Source organism: Meleagris gallopavo, chromosome 1 (genome assembly GCF_905368555.1).
Source record: "Meleagris gallopavo chromosome 1, MGAL_WU_HG_1.1, whole genome shotgun sequence".
NCBI lineage: Eukaryota > Metazoa > Chordata > Aves > Galliformes > Phasianidae > Meleagris > Meleagris gallopavo.
The window spans coordinates 12457429-12473239 of NC_139404.1; the positions used below are offsets into that span (position 1 = coordinate 12457429).

At 37.5% G+C, this 15811-nt stretch overlaps 1 protein-coding gene across 1 annotated transcript in view; it reads left to right on the plus strand.

Moving 5' to 3' along the window:
• FAM185A (family with sequence similarity 185 member A) overlaps positions 1–15811 on the plus strand; it is a 41129-nt gene that overhangs the window by 10046 nt on the left and 15272 nt on the right. The window contains exons 4-5 of the mRNA XM_085216854.1: positions 5174–5312; positions 10983–11024. Of these exons, the coding sequence (XP_085072980.1) occupies positions 5174–5312; positions 10983–11024 (181 nt within the window). The remainder of the gene's footprint in view (positions 1–5173; positions 5313–10982; positions 11025–15811) is intronic.

Here is a 15811-nt window from a genome sequence, read left to right on the forward strand (position 1 = left end):
TAAATTACCTGTGTTTCTTTGCAGTGGATGCTAGCCTTCCTGTTATGTAGAAAGGAGCCCTAAGGCTGCTCTAGCTGAGCTATTGCTATTTATGAACATTATTTCATCCTAGCAAAACCTGTCAGCATAAAGCAGCATGGGTAGGTTCTGACTACAATGTGCACTGTCACTGCCACTGTTGGACTGATCAGTGCAGATAATTACTAGTCCATTTGGGCCTTCTTACTAAGTCAATGGAGTTAGGTTTCATCCTACGCCACTGGTGACCACAGGAAATGGAAGAAGGCAGAATTAGTTTAGTCTTCTTAATGTATCTTATGTTTTCCTACAGAGGGTTTCTTTCTGTTGGAAGGATTTGAAAACTGAAATGCTTACTTACCAGTGGAAAGTATTCATGCTATTTAGAGAGTGTTTTGGCCACTGTGGTCTAATGCTCCTCACAACCTACTAGCATGGTGGTCATCTTTCAATTAGGTGCATGCTGCCTGGACATTTGTCCCAAAACTAGTTTGTTATGCCACTGGAATCCATGCAGTTCATTTCAAATAGCAGCTTAATCGTGCTGATCAAAATATGTAGGGAAATGAGACCTAGAGCTACGTGGAAGTATGTGTAATGGTTTTGTTTTTAATTCTTAAAATCATTCATCTGCCTTTTTTCCCCCCCTCAGACACGCTGTTCTGAAAAAAATAAAAAACTTCATGAAGATTAATCTGAAATTCTTATTTGTGATCATAAGTGTTTATATAGCAAGTCATATTGTTAGAAGTTAGTCCTCTGTTTGCAAAACTGAAGTCACTTGAGTGCAATAAGTAATTTTTAACAAGAATTTGTGACATTTGGAACAACTTAAGTTAGTGTTACTGAACTCATTTTAAAAAAAATTGTTGCATACTTAGGATATCAGGATTTCTTTTCTCACTTGGCCACTTCAGTTAATAATTAGCCTAGATTACGTCTCCCATGTGTGATTGTATGAGATGTTTCTTCCCTCAGTTGCAGTCATTGTGTAGCTATGGCTCTGTCAGCATTTCCAGGCCCTCCTGGAGCTGGGGAGGGGAAGGATGTGGTGGAAGACATTGAACACATGTGAGAGAATATTCTTAAGATGGGGAAAAGGAGAAGATATTTGTAAAATGTTTGACCAAGAATAGCACAAAGAAGCAAAGCCAAGGAAAACAGAATATGTGAGGAAGGAGTTGTTAGTCTTATTGTAACATAGCAAGGTGCTAGTTTTCATCTTGAAAATATATTCAGGTGTGAAAACATATTCAACTAGATTTACGAGGATAGGCTTTTTTCTTTAAAGGTCAAGAAACAGATGGAACTTGAGTATGTGGTCAGTAAGTGTAACTCCCAAGGTTTTACCCTGAAGGGAGGGAGATTTCCCAGAAAACCTGGCAGCTCAATGGACAAAAATAATGAAATCTGTTTGGGGAGTCATTAGCTAATCTGTCTGTAGGGACTTTCCTCTATCACTTATTTAACAGTCAAACATCTGTGTTCTGCCAAAAAATCATAGGACTTGAATAATTTGAGATTGAAAACATTCAATCTCAGTAAAAAGCAGACCTCCCTCTTTTTTTTTCACTTTTCCCTATCTAGAATATTTTGTCTTTTGAACAGTCTTATTTTTTTTTCCCCAGACTTAGTTTAAAGCAAATTTTCATTGCATTAGTAGCTTTTTTTTCAGTGAAGAGCTATCCAGTTACTTCTTTTTATCATGTACTTAGATTATCTCATTGCTTTGCATTTTCAAGAAAGATAGGTGCAACTGATCTATCAGTTGATCAGTGAGCTTATTTATAATAAGGTGCCTCATAAGGTATTTACCTTAGTATGTTATGGTTTTAGCTATATTAATATTCAGGCAATAGATGTACCTTTTTGCTCTTCCAACTTTCCTTTTCCTGCTCAAGACTGCCACTAGGCAGTCAATTTGCACCCAAACTGAGGGTTGCTCTGAAAGTAATATCTCCTATTTTATTACATTGGCCTGCAACATCAGAGGCAGATGTTGGTGGTATGGCAGTAGAGGTTGAACCTTCCAGCCAATATTCTGTTACATGTTGTTGCAGTGCAACAGATGGCAGCAGAAGGGCAATCTGACAAAATGGCCTCTGACATGGAAGTACGTGCAAAGCAAAGGTGTGAACTGAATTCCTCCGTGTGGATAAAATTGCACCCTTTTGGCCATGGAGACCAAACACAGTGTTAACACAATGAGGTGGTGGGTGGTGCATTTCAGCAGTGATGGCAGCACCATGAAAGACAAGCTGTGTTCTGGATGGCCACACACAGCTGTCACCCTGTGAAATGAAGAGCATCTTGATCAGCTTATCCACATGAATTGGATTACAACCAGGGATCTGTGTACAGAGCTGAATATCTGCCTCAGTGTGCTGGAAATGATGGTGGCAATGTTGGAGTATCACAAAGGTTGTGTTGGGTCTCATAAATGTTCACAACGGAGCAAAAAGAACACCACCTGCAAGTTTGTCAGGACCTATTGAACCATACAAGGCTGAAGGCAACAGCTTCATGGATCACATCATTACCAGTGATGAGATGTGGTTTCTCCACTATGAGCTGGAGCCAAAACAGCAACATGTGGAGTAGTGACATGTGGAAGAAAATGTTTCAGACACAGCACTCAGTGTGTGATTGCACTGTCTTTTGGGATAGTAAAGCGGTGATCCTTCTGGATTCCCTGGAACTCAGACAAACCGTCAACTCTGACCACTGCATTGTGACACTGGCTAAGCTGAAGGCTTGAAATTCTGGAGTCAGCCCTGTCTTAGTTTCAGCTGGTGCAGACTTGTTTTAGTTTGTAGTGCCTGGTATGATACTATGCTTATAGTTCTGGGAAAAAAAACCAATGTTGATAACACATTGGGAAGGGACAGGGTGAGCCAATGACTGCGTGATGCTCAGCTGCCTGCTGGATTGAACTGCAACAAGGCCAGAGAAGAAGACAGCCTTTCTCTTCCAGTAAGAAAATGCCATGCCCCGGACCAGTTTGAGGCTGTGAAACACACTGCCAACCTTAACTGGGCTGTCCTGGGCTGTAGTCCAATTCAGCGCCTTCTGACTTCCATCTGATGAAAGATGACTGCATGGCAATGTTTTCCTAGCAGCTGTGAAGCAGTGGGTCACCTCTGCTGGTGCAGATTTTTATGAGGGAGGCATGTAGGCGCTTGTTCATCTCTGGCAAAAATGCATAGCTAATGGTGGTGTCTGTGCTGAAAAATAGTGTTCTTCAGCTGAGAATTTGCTCCCTCAAGCAGTGTTGTTGTGCTCTTTGTTGTAGTTTCCTGGGAAATAAACAGGAGGCATTACTTTCTGAGTGACTTCTTTAATTTTTTTTTTTTTTTCAAAAGTCATGGCTAGCTCTTAATTTTGTCCTGACGATGGCAGAAATGGCTCTGCAAAAAGTGGTTCTGTGCATTGCAAGTTGTTCTTAATTCTGATTGTTGATTATGGACGTGATAGTGGCTTTTCTTTTACTTTTTGCTTTGAGTCTGTGCCTCAGCTGTTCTATACTTTGTCATCCTCAGGGCCAATGACTAAGGGAATAGCGGAGTATCTGGTGAGAAGAATGTGATTAATTTTTTTTTCAATGTCTATTGTTAAAATTTTATTACAAGTGTCAAAATTCAAATTGCTGTCACTTCTGTAGCAATAAGTTGCGTAGCTTTAAATTATGCCTTCTTAATATCATTTTGTTTGCTATTGATGCTTAGATTCTGTAGCATTGTTATAAGCAGCAGTATCTACAGGGATTGTAGATGCTAGCTGTCACATATCTATAATTTTAGCACTACACTTCTGTAATCAGAATTTCTTACAGATTAACACTGTTTATTACACTATGTGAGATGTACTGTGTATTCTAGTATTATATCATGTAAAATGTCTTACTGGAAGACTCCATTCTGTAACTTTGCTTAATGGAAAAAGACCCCACAAAGCTTTTTATGTATGGAGTGCTATGATCACAGTATAATTTAGCTGTGATGCAGTCCCATGCCAAATCAGTTTCTTTAGCTGATCTCTTGTAACACAGTATTATGTGGAATCTGTGTAATACTGGTTGCTGTTAGTCAGAATACCTCTTACTTCATCCAGAGCATGCTCTGTATATAACGTAACAAGGAAAGGGGCAGCAGACTTGCCTTTTTTGTATTGACTTTTTTTTCCCAGAAGATGATAATGTTAAATTGACAAAATGAATTTCAATTGACTTAAGGCAGAGCTTGATCAAGAAGGCCATATGTTGTTTCATGTGATAATAATTTTTGTGCAGTTCACTTGAATTTGGTATAAGCAAAGTAACAACAAAATGCTTAAGTATGACCTGTCACGTGATTCCATCATGAATCAAGTTTAACTGAAGAAGAATAGAAGTAAATTACATGGTAGTCACATATGAGAATGCAACTCATTCTGTTCTGTTCAAATGGGCTTAGATTATATCACATGACTAGCTACTTGTATGTAGGTAACTTTTATCGCCTTTTATTCCCCAAATCTATCCACAGTGCAACTTTTTAATTCTCCCTTTTCTCCATTTCTGAAAAGAAACAGATGCTGTCACTTGTTTTTGAGGCTTTTTATAGCTTGGGGCTTACCTCCAAATATAGAGGACGGTAAAATCAATGGTTTTGCTGATTATTAGCCACAGCTAAGGGCAGCTGTGACTCCTTTGTAATCTCAGACATTCGCCAAAGCTGTACCTACAGAGTGAACAAATTACAGCTCTTTGTGCAGGTTTTTATGTTAACAAGAAAGCCAGTGGGTGTTTTGGTATTTAGTGCCAGAAAACTGATTCCCAGTGCCTTAAGTGTCTTCATGGTGCATGAAAGTAGTAGCTTTAATAATAAGAGCTAATTTTCAAAGCAAAGTTTTGTTTTGTTTTTGTTTTTTTTAATAAATTGACCTCTTCTTTCCATTTATCTGTTTCAGTTCTTCGCTTGTCAGTTGGATGGAACAATTCATAGAAATGTTGTAAAGAATTACGAACTTGTTTGTCAGAGCTCTTAGATGACAATATTTGTAATGAGGAGCTTTGCTTGTTCTGCACCAACAACTATCCATTTGTTTCTCCTAATTCTGTTATTTCACTTTGCCTTTTCAAACCACTATGATGTTTTCCATTACTTTTATTTCTTAGAGTGTGAATATAGAGAAGCTGCAGGGGACATCTATCAACATATCCACAGAAGACGGGCTCCTGAAAACTAAGTATCTCTATGCAGAATCTTCATCTCTCTCTTCAGTAGCTGGTGATATTCTGCTGGGAAGTATTCATGGTAAGAGCTGAGCTAGGGAAATTCTCTCAAAAATGTAGCTGCTTTGAAGATATTCATAATGTTCACAGTAATGAAAGGACTAATGCTGTACTCTATTCTATATAGTCAGCTGTGCATGGTATGTGAACAAAGCAATCCTGTATTTGCGGGTACTTAATTGAGGAGAGCTAACTTACCATATAGTGTGTTGTATTTATTTTTGAAAAGAATTTTGTAAGCACGCATATGAAATAGGAAACAAACATAAAACATATACTAATGAGGTCAAAATATTTTTCAAAGAAGCAATGACAGTTATACTAAAGACAGAAAAGAGACTGCTTTATTTTACTGATAGGTAAGGTAGATTTTACAGCTTCTATGAAGATTTGTTGTAGAACTTGGCTGTATGTCAAGATTTTAGCAGAAATAGTCTATGTGTGTACTGACACTGTATAGTAACAGAGTGGTAACAGCTTTTGTTATCTGGGGGGATGGAGGAGGGAGTCTCTCATCCATCTGCCCTTTACTGTCATTTATTTAGAACTTAATCGAATTGAGTGTCTTTTGATATAAACAGTAGTCAGGGTTGTAATCTAATGTTTATTTTTTCTAATTTAATGAAGTTCCCTGACTGTACCATAATGCAATTGTGATGGTTTAACAAGTAAAGCAAAGTGAAAGATGTACAGGCTGTGAAAATTACTCAGGCCCATCCAAGTTCAAGTTTCCAGCTATACATTTTTATAAGCTATTTGCTGCAATTTTTAGCAGTTTTGTTATCTTGTTCCAGACAAGATTCTCTATTGTCCATTTATAGTAGAAAAAGTTTTCTAAACCCATTAAGTAAAGTTCACTTCAGCATGCATAGGCAGAAATAATGATTTTTTTGTTGTACTTTTGTAACATGTAGGCTATTCTGCTACTAGTACTTCTAGCCAGTAAGCTGTTTTGTTTTTGTTTTTTTCTTCTGACTTCTGTCAGTTATGCTTCTGTGGAATAATCATTTTGTGTGCTTGTTCATGCCTCTGTGCACATCCGTAAGTTTTTTTTATCTTGATACAAAGATGAAATAACAGCTGTTATTGACATACCTCCTTTGTAATGCTTCATTGTAATTTCACTAAGGAACAGTGTGAAAACAAGCTCAACTGTTTGAAAATTATACAAGATATTTCTAACATTACTTCAGAGTTATTTTCACAAGCAGTCTACTAAATGGGTCTGGAACACCTAACAGTATTTTAGCTGTTTCTTTTAAAAAATGGCTTATGGTTTTCACACACACAACCCAAATTTCACAGACCTGCGTGAGTCCTGTTTTGTAATTGAAACCTGGTTTGTATAATGCTAGTTCTGTTGGTGCCCAGGCTTGAGTGGAAACCTTCGCTCTGGAAGGGCCTGAACTGAATTAAAATTAGGAACTGAAAGACTAGAAACAACTCTAAAGAAATACTACGGTGATTCTGTATTATAGACCTCAAGCAATCCCATAATGGTAATTCTGTCTTCAGTACTTTTGCTCTCCAGTGCTTCAGATTATGGAGGCATGAGCATGTTGTCAGAAGATAAGTTCCTGTCACAAAAAACAAACACAAAAAAAAATACATCACCGGAATAGTGCAAATAAGCAGCAGGCAAAAGTCTGTCTTGGCCTTTTCTAATTAAACAAACTGTGTGTATTATGTCTACGTATGTCTTACAATGCTGAAATTACCTGGTGGTTTTTCTAGAGAATGAAAACTGCTTTTTTACAGAGCACCTGTATCACTATTAGCAGGATGAATACAAATAGTAGTTTTAGCACCTGACTTCTAATTTATTGACTCAATTTCTTAATGTCTGTACAATTTTATTCCTTCTCTCAATGCAAGACTGTTGTTTGTACTTTTCTAGCTATTAAAAATCTAAATAGAATTTCAGATTTTACTTAGTTATATACCACAAGCATAACTTCTAATTTAACATAAAGATGCTTGTTTGAAGAGGTGTGTATTTTCACTCGTGCTAGGAGGTATGTGAATGATACTATCTCAAAATTACAGAATAGACAGATGGACCATTTGGTGGATAAGGAGTGGGCTGGATGGTTGTGCTCAGAGTTGTGGTCAATGGCTAAATGGCCAGGAGAAGACCAATGACAAATGGTGTTCCTTAGGGCTGGTATTGTGACCTGCGCTGTTCAGCATCCTGGTTGACAAGATGGATGGTTGGATTGGGTGCATCCTTAGCAAGTTTGCTGACAACACCAAGCTGTGCGGTGTGGTTGATATGCTGCAGGGAAGGGATGCCATCCAGAGGGATCTTGACTCACATGAGAGGTGAGCCTGTGCCAGGCTCATGAGCAAGTGCAAGGTCCTGCGGCTGGGAAAGGGCAATCCCAAACTCAAATACAGGCTGGCTAGAGAAAGGGTTAGGAGAAGCCCTGAGGAGAAGGGTTTGGGGGTGTTAGTTGATGAGAAACTCAGCATGACCCAGCAGTGTGTTTGCAGCCCAAAAAGTGAACCATATCCTGGGTTGTATCAGAAGGGTGAACAGCAGGTTGAGGGAGGCGATTTTTCCTCTTTGCTCTGCTCTTGTGAGACCCCACCTGCATTACTGCCTTCAGCTCTGGGGCTCCCAGCACAAGAAGGATGTAGTCCTGTTGAAGCACGCCCAGAGAAGGGCTTTAAGGATGATCAGAGGGCTGGAGCACCTCTCCTATGAAAGATGGCTAAGAGTTGGGGTTGTTCAGCCTGGAAAAACTAAGGCTCTAAGGTTTTGTATTGGCTTTCCACTGCCTAAAGGGGGCCCACAGGAAGACTGGATGGGGGCTGTATTATGGGGTTTGTAGTGATAGGACAAGGAGTAATGGCCTTCAAGTAAAGAAGTGTAGATATAGATTAGACATAAGGAAGAAATGCTTCAGTATGAAGGTTGTGAGGCACAGGCTACCCAGAGAAGCTGTGGATGCCTCATTCTTGGATGTGCACAAAGCCAGGTTGGATGGGGCTTCAAGCAGCCTGATCTATTGGGAGGTTTCTGTGCCTATGACAGGGGAGGTGGAAGTAGGCAATCTTTAAGGTTCCTTCCAATCCCAACCAATTTATAATTCTATGATTTTGCAGGTCATTGAACCTTTTTACATAAAAGCTAAATAACCTTCATTTAATGACAGTTAGAATGAAGTGTCCAGAAATGTGCTCTTATACAGTGTTTTGGATCTGATGTCACTATTATTTAAGATGCGCTTAGAATGGGGGATTTCAGTTTGCATGGAAATATCAGTGAATATACATGTTTGTTTCTGTTGTCTAAGCCACAAGTGAAGGGAAGGGAGTAAATGGTCCCAGTTGAATCTAATCAGTCTTGCAAGGAAACATAAAGGTAGAGGTTAGGATGTTATGCATGTAGGCATTCTTAATTGCTCTTCTGCATGCTTCATCAGCGTAACCCAGCCTCCTTGAGAGTCACTGAAACAAACAGAAGAAACAGAAATAACATAATTTAAAGTGATGCCCTTATTTATATTCCCAAAGCTGTCTTTTCTCCTTGGATTTGCACTGACCCTGTCTTGCAAAACTATAGTCTGAAGCTTTTCATATGTGGTAGAAAAGATAACTCTTCAGAAGAAGAAAAACAAATCAAAAACCACTAAGCCACTGTAATGAATTTTCTGTTGAAATATTAGGTCTTAGACTTTTCAGTGTTGCACTACCATACTGAATTCAACAGAACATTAAAATCAAGCCAGTAATTACCTTCTTCCTTCTTTGCTGTTGATATATCCATAAAATAGATGGCTAACTTCAATTGTAAGTGTTGGTCTACACTGAACAATTATTTGACTAAAAATACACTTCTCTGCACTATTTGTAGACACAGCAGGAAACTCCCATCTGCTTTAAAAGTAACTTCTGTTCTAGCTAGATGTTTGAAATCAGCCTGTCACTCTAATATGTGTACATTATGCAGTTTTAGTCATATGCAATGTTTGTGATTGATATGATTTTGATTTCTAAATGTTTAATGTTCTTCAAGGATCTGTTTAACAGAACAGAAGGGAGAAGGAAAACCATAAAAACAAACAGAGCAGCAAATCCACAAGTCCTAAGTGCTACATTCAGATTGTGTGTAATCTCTGGGAGTTACTGGTTGATGAAATGCTAGGGTTGTTTTGTAGGTTGTATAAAATACTAGTAATGATAAGATGGGAAGAAGGATGAGGTAATTATTGTGTGCTCTAAAAAAGAAAAAAAAAAAAAGCAAAACAAAAACCAAACAATGAAGCCATACCTCTTTCAGATCCACTGAAAAATTGTTTTGTTTCAAATGTAATTTGCAGAACAACTCAGTATTTTATGCAGTATGTGTTGAAACAATGAATTCAAGACTATTGATGATAGGATTCTTTTCTTGCTTTCAGTTTGTGGGCTGCTAAAGAAAACATTACAGATCATACAGTGGAATGCATTCTACCCTAATGACTGTATAATTACTGTATGATTACAGAAGACAGGAGCAGAACTTGATCAGGATCTGGAAACTCTTGTAAATACTATGCCTTGTTAAATTAGACTAAATTACTGTGATCAGCTTTTCTTTCTATTTTGGTTTGTTATCCTTCTGGGACAATGAGGGAGTAGCAAGAGTGAACTGTCACGGTTCAGTTTTTTCGCTTAAAGCTTTTCTTCTGATGTAGTATGCATGGCATAAATGGAAATAGGAGATCTTCTACCAACTTTTAGACTGTTAACAGAAGAGCCATCATGATGTTATGAGGTACATCTCTCCATCCTTCCAGATTCTCTTGGTGCTTAATGGGATGTGAAAGGAGTGTTTATTTTGAGATTTACTGATAATACACCAGGGCCAGTTCAAAGTAAGCACTGGAATGGGCTCCCCAGGGAGGTGGTTGAGTCACCATCCTTCGATATGTTTAAAAACTCTTCGGATGTGGTGCTCAGGGACGTGATTTAGTGGAGGGTTGTTAGAGTTCGGGTAATATGGTTAGGTTGTGGTTGGACTCAATGATCTTTAAGGTCTTCAACCTGAGGAATTCTATGATTCTATAATGCAGGGTCAGTAAGAGACCATTCTGTGTCGTAGGCATTCTGCACTCTTGTTTGATTTTCCAGTTTGCCCAGCACACTCTGATCTCGCTGAATTCAATGAAGAGCATTGTCAGTGGGTTGTTATATATGTAACAAAAGTAAGTTTGGAGGGAGTAGGTAAAGTTCAGTGATTCCTTAGGCAATTGTCTAGAAAACAACCTTTGAATATAGAGCAAAAATTCATGTGTTGGAGGATGAGGGACATATACATATTAACTCATTGTTTTTATTTTCCTTTTTTTTCGTATTTTGTTAGTCATCCTATTAAACTACTAAAATAACCTACAGTGTTGATGTGGGCATCTGACCAACTTAAAAAAAATAAAATAAAATAAAAAATACTGTGCCTCTCTTCCTTTTTTGCTTTACTCAGACCAGTTTTTTCATCCAGGATCAGTTCTTTTTTTCCCACGTGTTGAGATTTTTTTGTTTGTAAAGCAGTAATATTGAAGCAATATAACTGGCTTTTACTCTTTTGCTTTTATATGCAAAGCATATATCTCAATATGAGATCACATTATTTAATCTCTAGTAAGATTTGAGAAACCAGTCAAATAATCCACTTTTAATATTACAATCTTTTTTCTTTCCTTAATAGGTAACACCAACCTTGAGACAAAAACAGGGAGTATCACAGTAGGTACGTTTTGTCTACTATCTAAGATAATGTTTTTTTCTCTCACTCTTCCCTTTTCCTTCTTAAATATGATTATTCACATGAAAAGAAAGTAGATAGTTTTCTTACCTTCAAATTTTTCTGCCCTCATTCCTTTTATTTTCAAGAGCAGCATTCACAAGTGTGTATTTGAAAGATATTTTCCAAACTTGGCTCTAACAGCCTTTTGCAGCCAAGCCACCGTATCCCTGTGCTTTAGGCATTAGACTGAATCTAAGTATCTTTAGAATAAGACTGGACAAAAGGGCATGAGAAAACACTAAGTGTGTGTCAAGTGTAATCATTTTGCCTTTAATCTAGTTCTGTCTTATGTTTGTTATCAGCAATTAGCTATGTTTAATTTTCATATCATGTAACATTAATCATTATGTATTGTGAGGTAGGAAAAAAAAGCTTGTGAGAACCGAGTGTTTCCAAACTATTACGTTGATGACTCTTTTCCCTCCAGAAGTAGAAAGTAGGTCTTAAATTTCTTCTCAGTTAATAACTCTTACACCTTATCAGTTGCATTATGTTAAGAAAATGTGTGTGTGTGTGTGTGTGTGTGTGTGTGTGTGTAGAACCTGATATAGATAGATAGAGATATATAGAACCTGATGTTCTATATATTGAGTTTCTCACTTTCTTGACCATTTTCTTGTTATTTTTCTGGTACTAAACTGAAATAACAGAAGGTATAGATAAGGCTAGTGATGGTTATTACAGTCACTCAGTAAACATCTTGCAGGGACACACAGTCCTGTTACAAGTCCTCTTATGTTTCTGAACAGTCTATATTAATATTCCTGGAAAATGAATGCAATACACATTCTCATGAGTTAGTCATTAAACCACAGAATTAAATCAAGCTTGCTAGTCTGTTTTTACTTCTATTAAATAAACTCATAGAATATGAAGAGTGCTTAAAGGTTTCTTAACACAGGAGCTAGTGTTTTCCACCAACAGATGACTATTTTCCCTTAATTAACCTGGTTCAGCTTAAACATTTAGAAGCTTTGTGATTGTTGAACTAACGTTATTTCTCAGATTTTATTTCTGGTTGGTTACAGTTAACCTTTTCCTGAAGAGAATTATGCCCCTTAATTTTGTATGAACTTTTCTAAAGGCAAATGGCTTTTAAGATTCAGTGGTTCAAGTCTGAAAACTTGAAAATGTAAAGTTTAAGTGCTAGATTTTTGCACGTGAGGAATGAATGCCACAAGATAACTCTCTGATTGTCCAACAAGCTGACATTTGCTGATAGAAATAGGAAGAAAAACTTGCATCTTCTGACATCCTCAGTTGGATTTTCATACGTACATAATTATTCTCTGCAGTAATAATTCTATCAGATAACTGAACAATACAACCTTTTATAGATCTTGAGGATGTATCCTCCTGGAAGGTTTATTTAATAGGCAAAGCACAGTTGAGAATTATTTTATAAGCTGCATTTATTTTCAAACTATTCAAGGAAAAGAACAATACAATTTTGAGAAATCTCTTGTATACTCCTATATTGAAACAGCAAACCAATGTTGTCTTTCACTCTAATTTTTATTGTTGTTTTTCGACTAGTTTTATCCAGTTTATTTTTTTTTTGAATGTTTGTGTAAAAATATATGTATCTTCAAAGATTCTTTCCAAGCTTCAGTGTAATTTTAAGTATCTAGCATGTGTTAGTGTTCTACACTGTTACTGTTAAAATATGAAAGTAGTGACACTGCCTTTTCCCATACCATGAGCTTTGTTACTCACTGACAAATTGTTTGCCAACCCTTCACTAGAAGCATTTTACTTCTAGTACGTTCTGTGGATTTTGGATGACTTCTTAATTTGAAGCAACTGTTTTTACTTCTACTGTATGTTACTACTTAAAATAACTATTAGAAATCCAAACTACAAAAAAATAGTGGACTGCTTTTTTTTTTTTTTTTTAAGGAATTTGTTTGATGTTTTAAAACTCTTGTTTAGTAAGTTCATAGAAAAACTGAGGTTGGAAGAGTCTTCAGGAAGTCAGTCACAGAATGGCTGAGTGTTAGAAGGTCCTCTGGAAGTTGTCTTGTACAACCCAAGTGCTTAAAGCAGTGTTGACTGTGAGGTTGCTCAGGGCTTTATCTTGTAGTTTCAAAGATCTCCAAGGATGCAGACTATACAGCTTCTCTGGGCAAACTGTTCCAGTATGTAATTGCCTTCAGGATGAAAAAGATTTTCCGTATATCCAGATGAAATCCTTCATGTTTCAGCTTAAGCCTTTTGCCCCTTGTGTTCTTGTCATTCTCCATTCTGAGGACTGTCTTCGTCATCTTCATCGCTGCCTTGTGGATAGTAGGGAGCTACTGTCAGGTTCTGAAGCTGCCTGTTCTATGGGCTGCATAAGTCCTCAACCTCTACTGACTGAGAAATACTTCAGACCCCAACTATCTGGTGTTCCTCCACTGAATTCTCTCCAGTTGATTGATGTCTCTCTTTTATCAGGAGCCCTAAATCTAGATGCTGTATTCTAGACGTGGTCTAACAAGTACTGAGTGAGTAGAAGCAGAGATAATCTCTTCCCTTGATATACTGGCTATGCTGAAGTTAATACTGTCAGGGTTACCGTTGGCCTTCTTTTCTGCCAGGGTGCAAGGCTGACTTGTGTTCACTCCAGCTAAAACTTGTTTATTCCTCAATGTTATTGTTATCGTTTATCTATGTATTCTCTACTCTGCTGCCAGACCAAATTTTCCCCTACCAGCTCAAAAAAAAAATAAGGAGAAAATTCTTATGGTATTACTTTAACTCAGGGGAAACGACTTACAGGTTTGACGACAAATTGACACTGGTTTATAAGCAGCAGGAGCTTACTCTGGAAAGCAGGAATGTATATAAACATCCAAGAAATCCCTTATCTTTTTGGTTTTTCCCTTTTATGGATGCCAGTGTCCATTGACATTATTCTGCCAGGTTCTTTCTTCAGCAACCAATGCTGGAGACTAAAAGGCTTCAGTAACTTCCTATCGTAGACTCACTGTCTTAAATGACCTGAAATCTTGCAATTGCAGCAAAGTTTCAGTTTTCTTGAAAACATGCAGGGTATCTGTTTACTATTTCTGAATGATCCTCACGTGAAAGTGAGCTGAAGTGCCTAAGACTTCTGATTTAAGAATGTTCTCCATAAGGTAGTTCTCTAGCATTGAGGCAGAATACCAGAATCTTATTTTCAGAGGTCTTTGAATGTGAAAAACAATGTTTGTGGGTTTTTTTTTTTTGACAACTGAAAAATTAAACAATGAACAGCTTATTTAGCAATGTTGCATCTGATTTTTTTTTTTTTTTTTTTTCCCCTCTCCTTGCGCATTTGATTTTTAAAATCTGCTCTAAGGAGTTTTTAAATCAAAAATCTTATTTCAGAATTCCATTGAGGCCTTTTTTTTTTTTTTTTTTGCACCATCCTAAAGTACCGTTCATATATACTTTAAAATACATATGTGTTAACCATGCACACCCTTGTGTCTCAGTACTTCAGTTGATCTTGTCTTTGCCATCTACATGAAACGTGTTAATGTGTTTGTCCTCATTATAAGCAGCCTTTGTCTTCCAGTCTCCTATCTTAGAACTTGGCCTTGGCTCTGCTGATGGCAAATTCTTTTTCCTTTGTGCACATGCTTCCCCCCACACCATCTTTTACAAAGGATCCTGCTCTCCAGAGAGAGAGACTGGAGTCAGCTGCATTTTCTCATCCCTCAGGTGCCAAATTATTAAAAAAAAAAAAAAACCAACAAAAAACAAAAAAAACCCCAAAACTTAGTCTGCTATGAGTTAATACCTACTGAGTTATAACCTCTGTTTTCTCTTTCCTCTTCCCCTTCTTTATGTCCTGTTGAATGTAGAGTGTGTTTTGGACAGAGCTTATGTACTGGAGAGAACAGTTAATGGTTTTGAGTATACAGTAAAAGTAGGTGTTGCCTGGGTGTAGTAGCATTTTTCTTGCAGCTTAGAAAACCACAAATTTTTTTTCTTATGGATGTGTTCAAACATTAAGCGATGTTGATGATGCTGCGATGATTCATAGCTTCTTACGTAACGACAATGAAAATTCCCAATACTGTTACAATATTAACTTTTAGGTACCTAGTGTATTTGAAGCAATATTTTTTTAGAACTTTTAATAAGAGATTATGTATTTGCAGAATGTATATCTTGCAACAGTTGTCAATACCCATACCCATAGGTGAAAAATGAAGTATTTATACTACACACTTCATAGAATCATAGAGTGGCATGGGTTGGAAGGGACGTCAAAGATCACTTAGTTCCAACCTCCCTGCAATGGGCAGGGTTAACGTCCACCAGATCAGGCTCCTCAGGAACCCATTAAGCCTGGCCTTGGGCACCTCCAGGGATGGGACACCCGCTCCTGTGGGCAGCTATGCCAATGCCTCACTGTCCTCCGAGTGAAGAATTTCTTCCTAACATCTAAACTAAACCTCTCCTCTTTCACTTTAAATCCATTCCCCCTTGTCCTATCGCTTCATCCACAAAGGGATGCTTTTGTTCCAATGCAGAGCTAACTAGTCTAAATTCCAGGCAGGAAAAATAAAACTAGGCATCCAAGTATGATCCAATTCTGGTAACCTCCTACATGCAATATTTTCCCTCAGATACAATGTCTGAAAGCTTTTCATAATTGCCACAAATGGAAAAACAATTGATATATATATTTTTAATTGTTTTCTTCTCTCACGAGTTTGGATATTCTGGAAGAAGATCCTACCTGACCTACAGTAGGT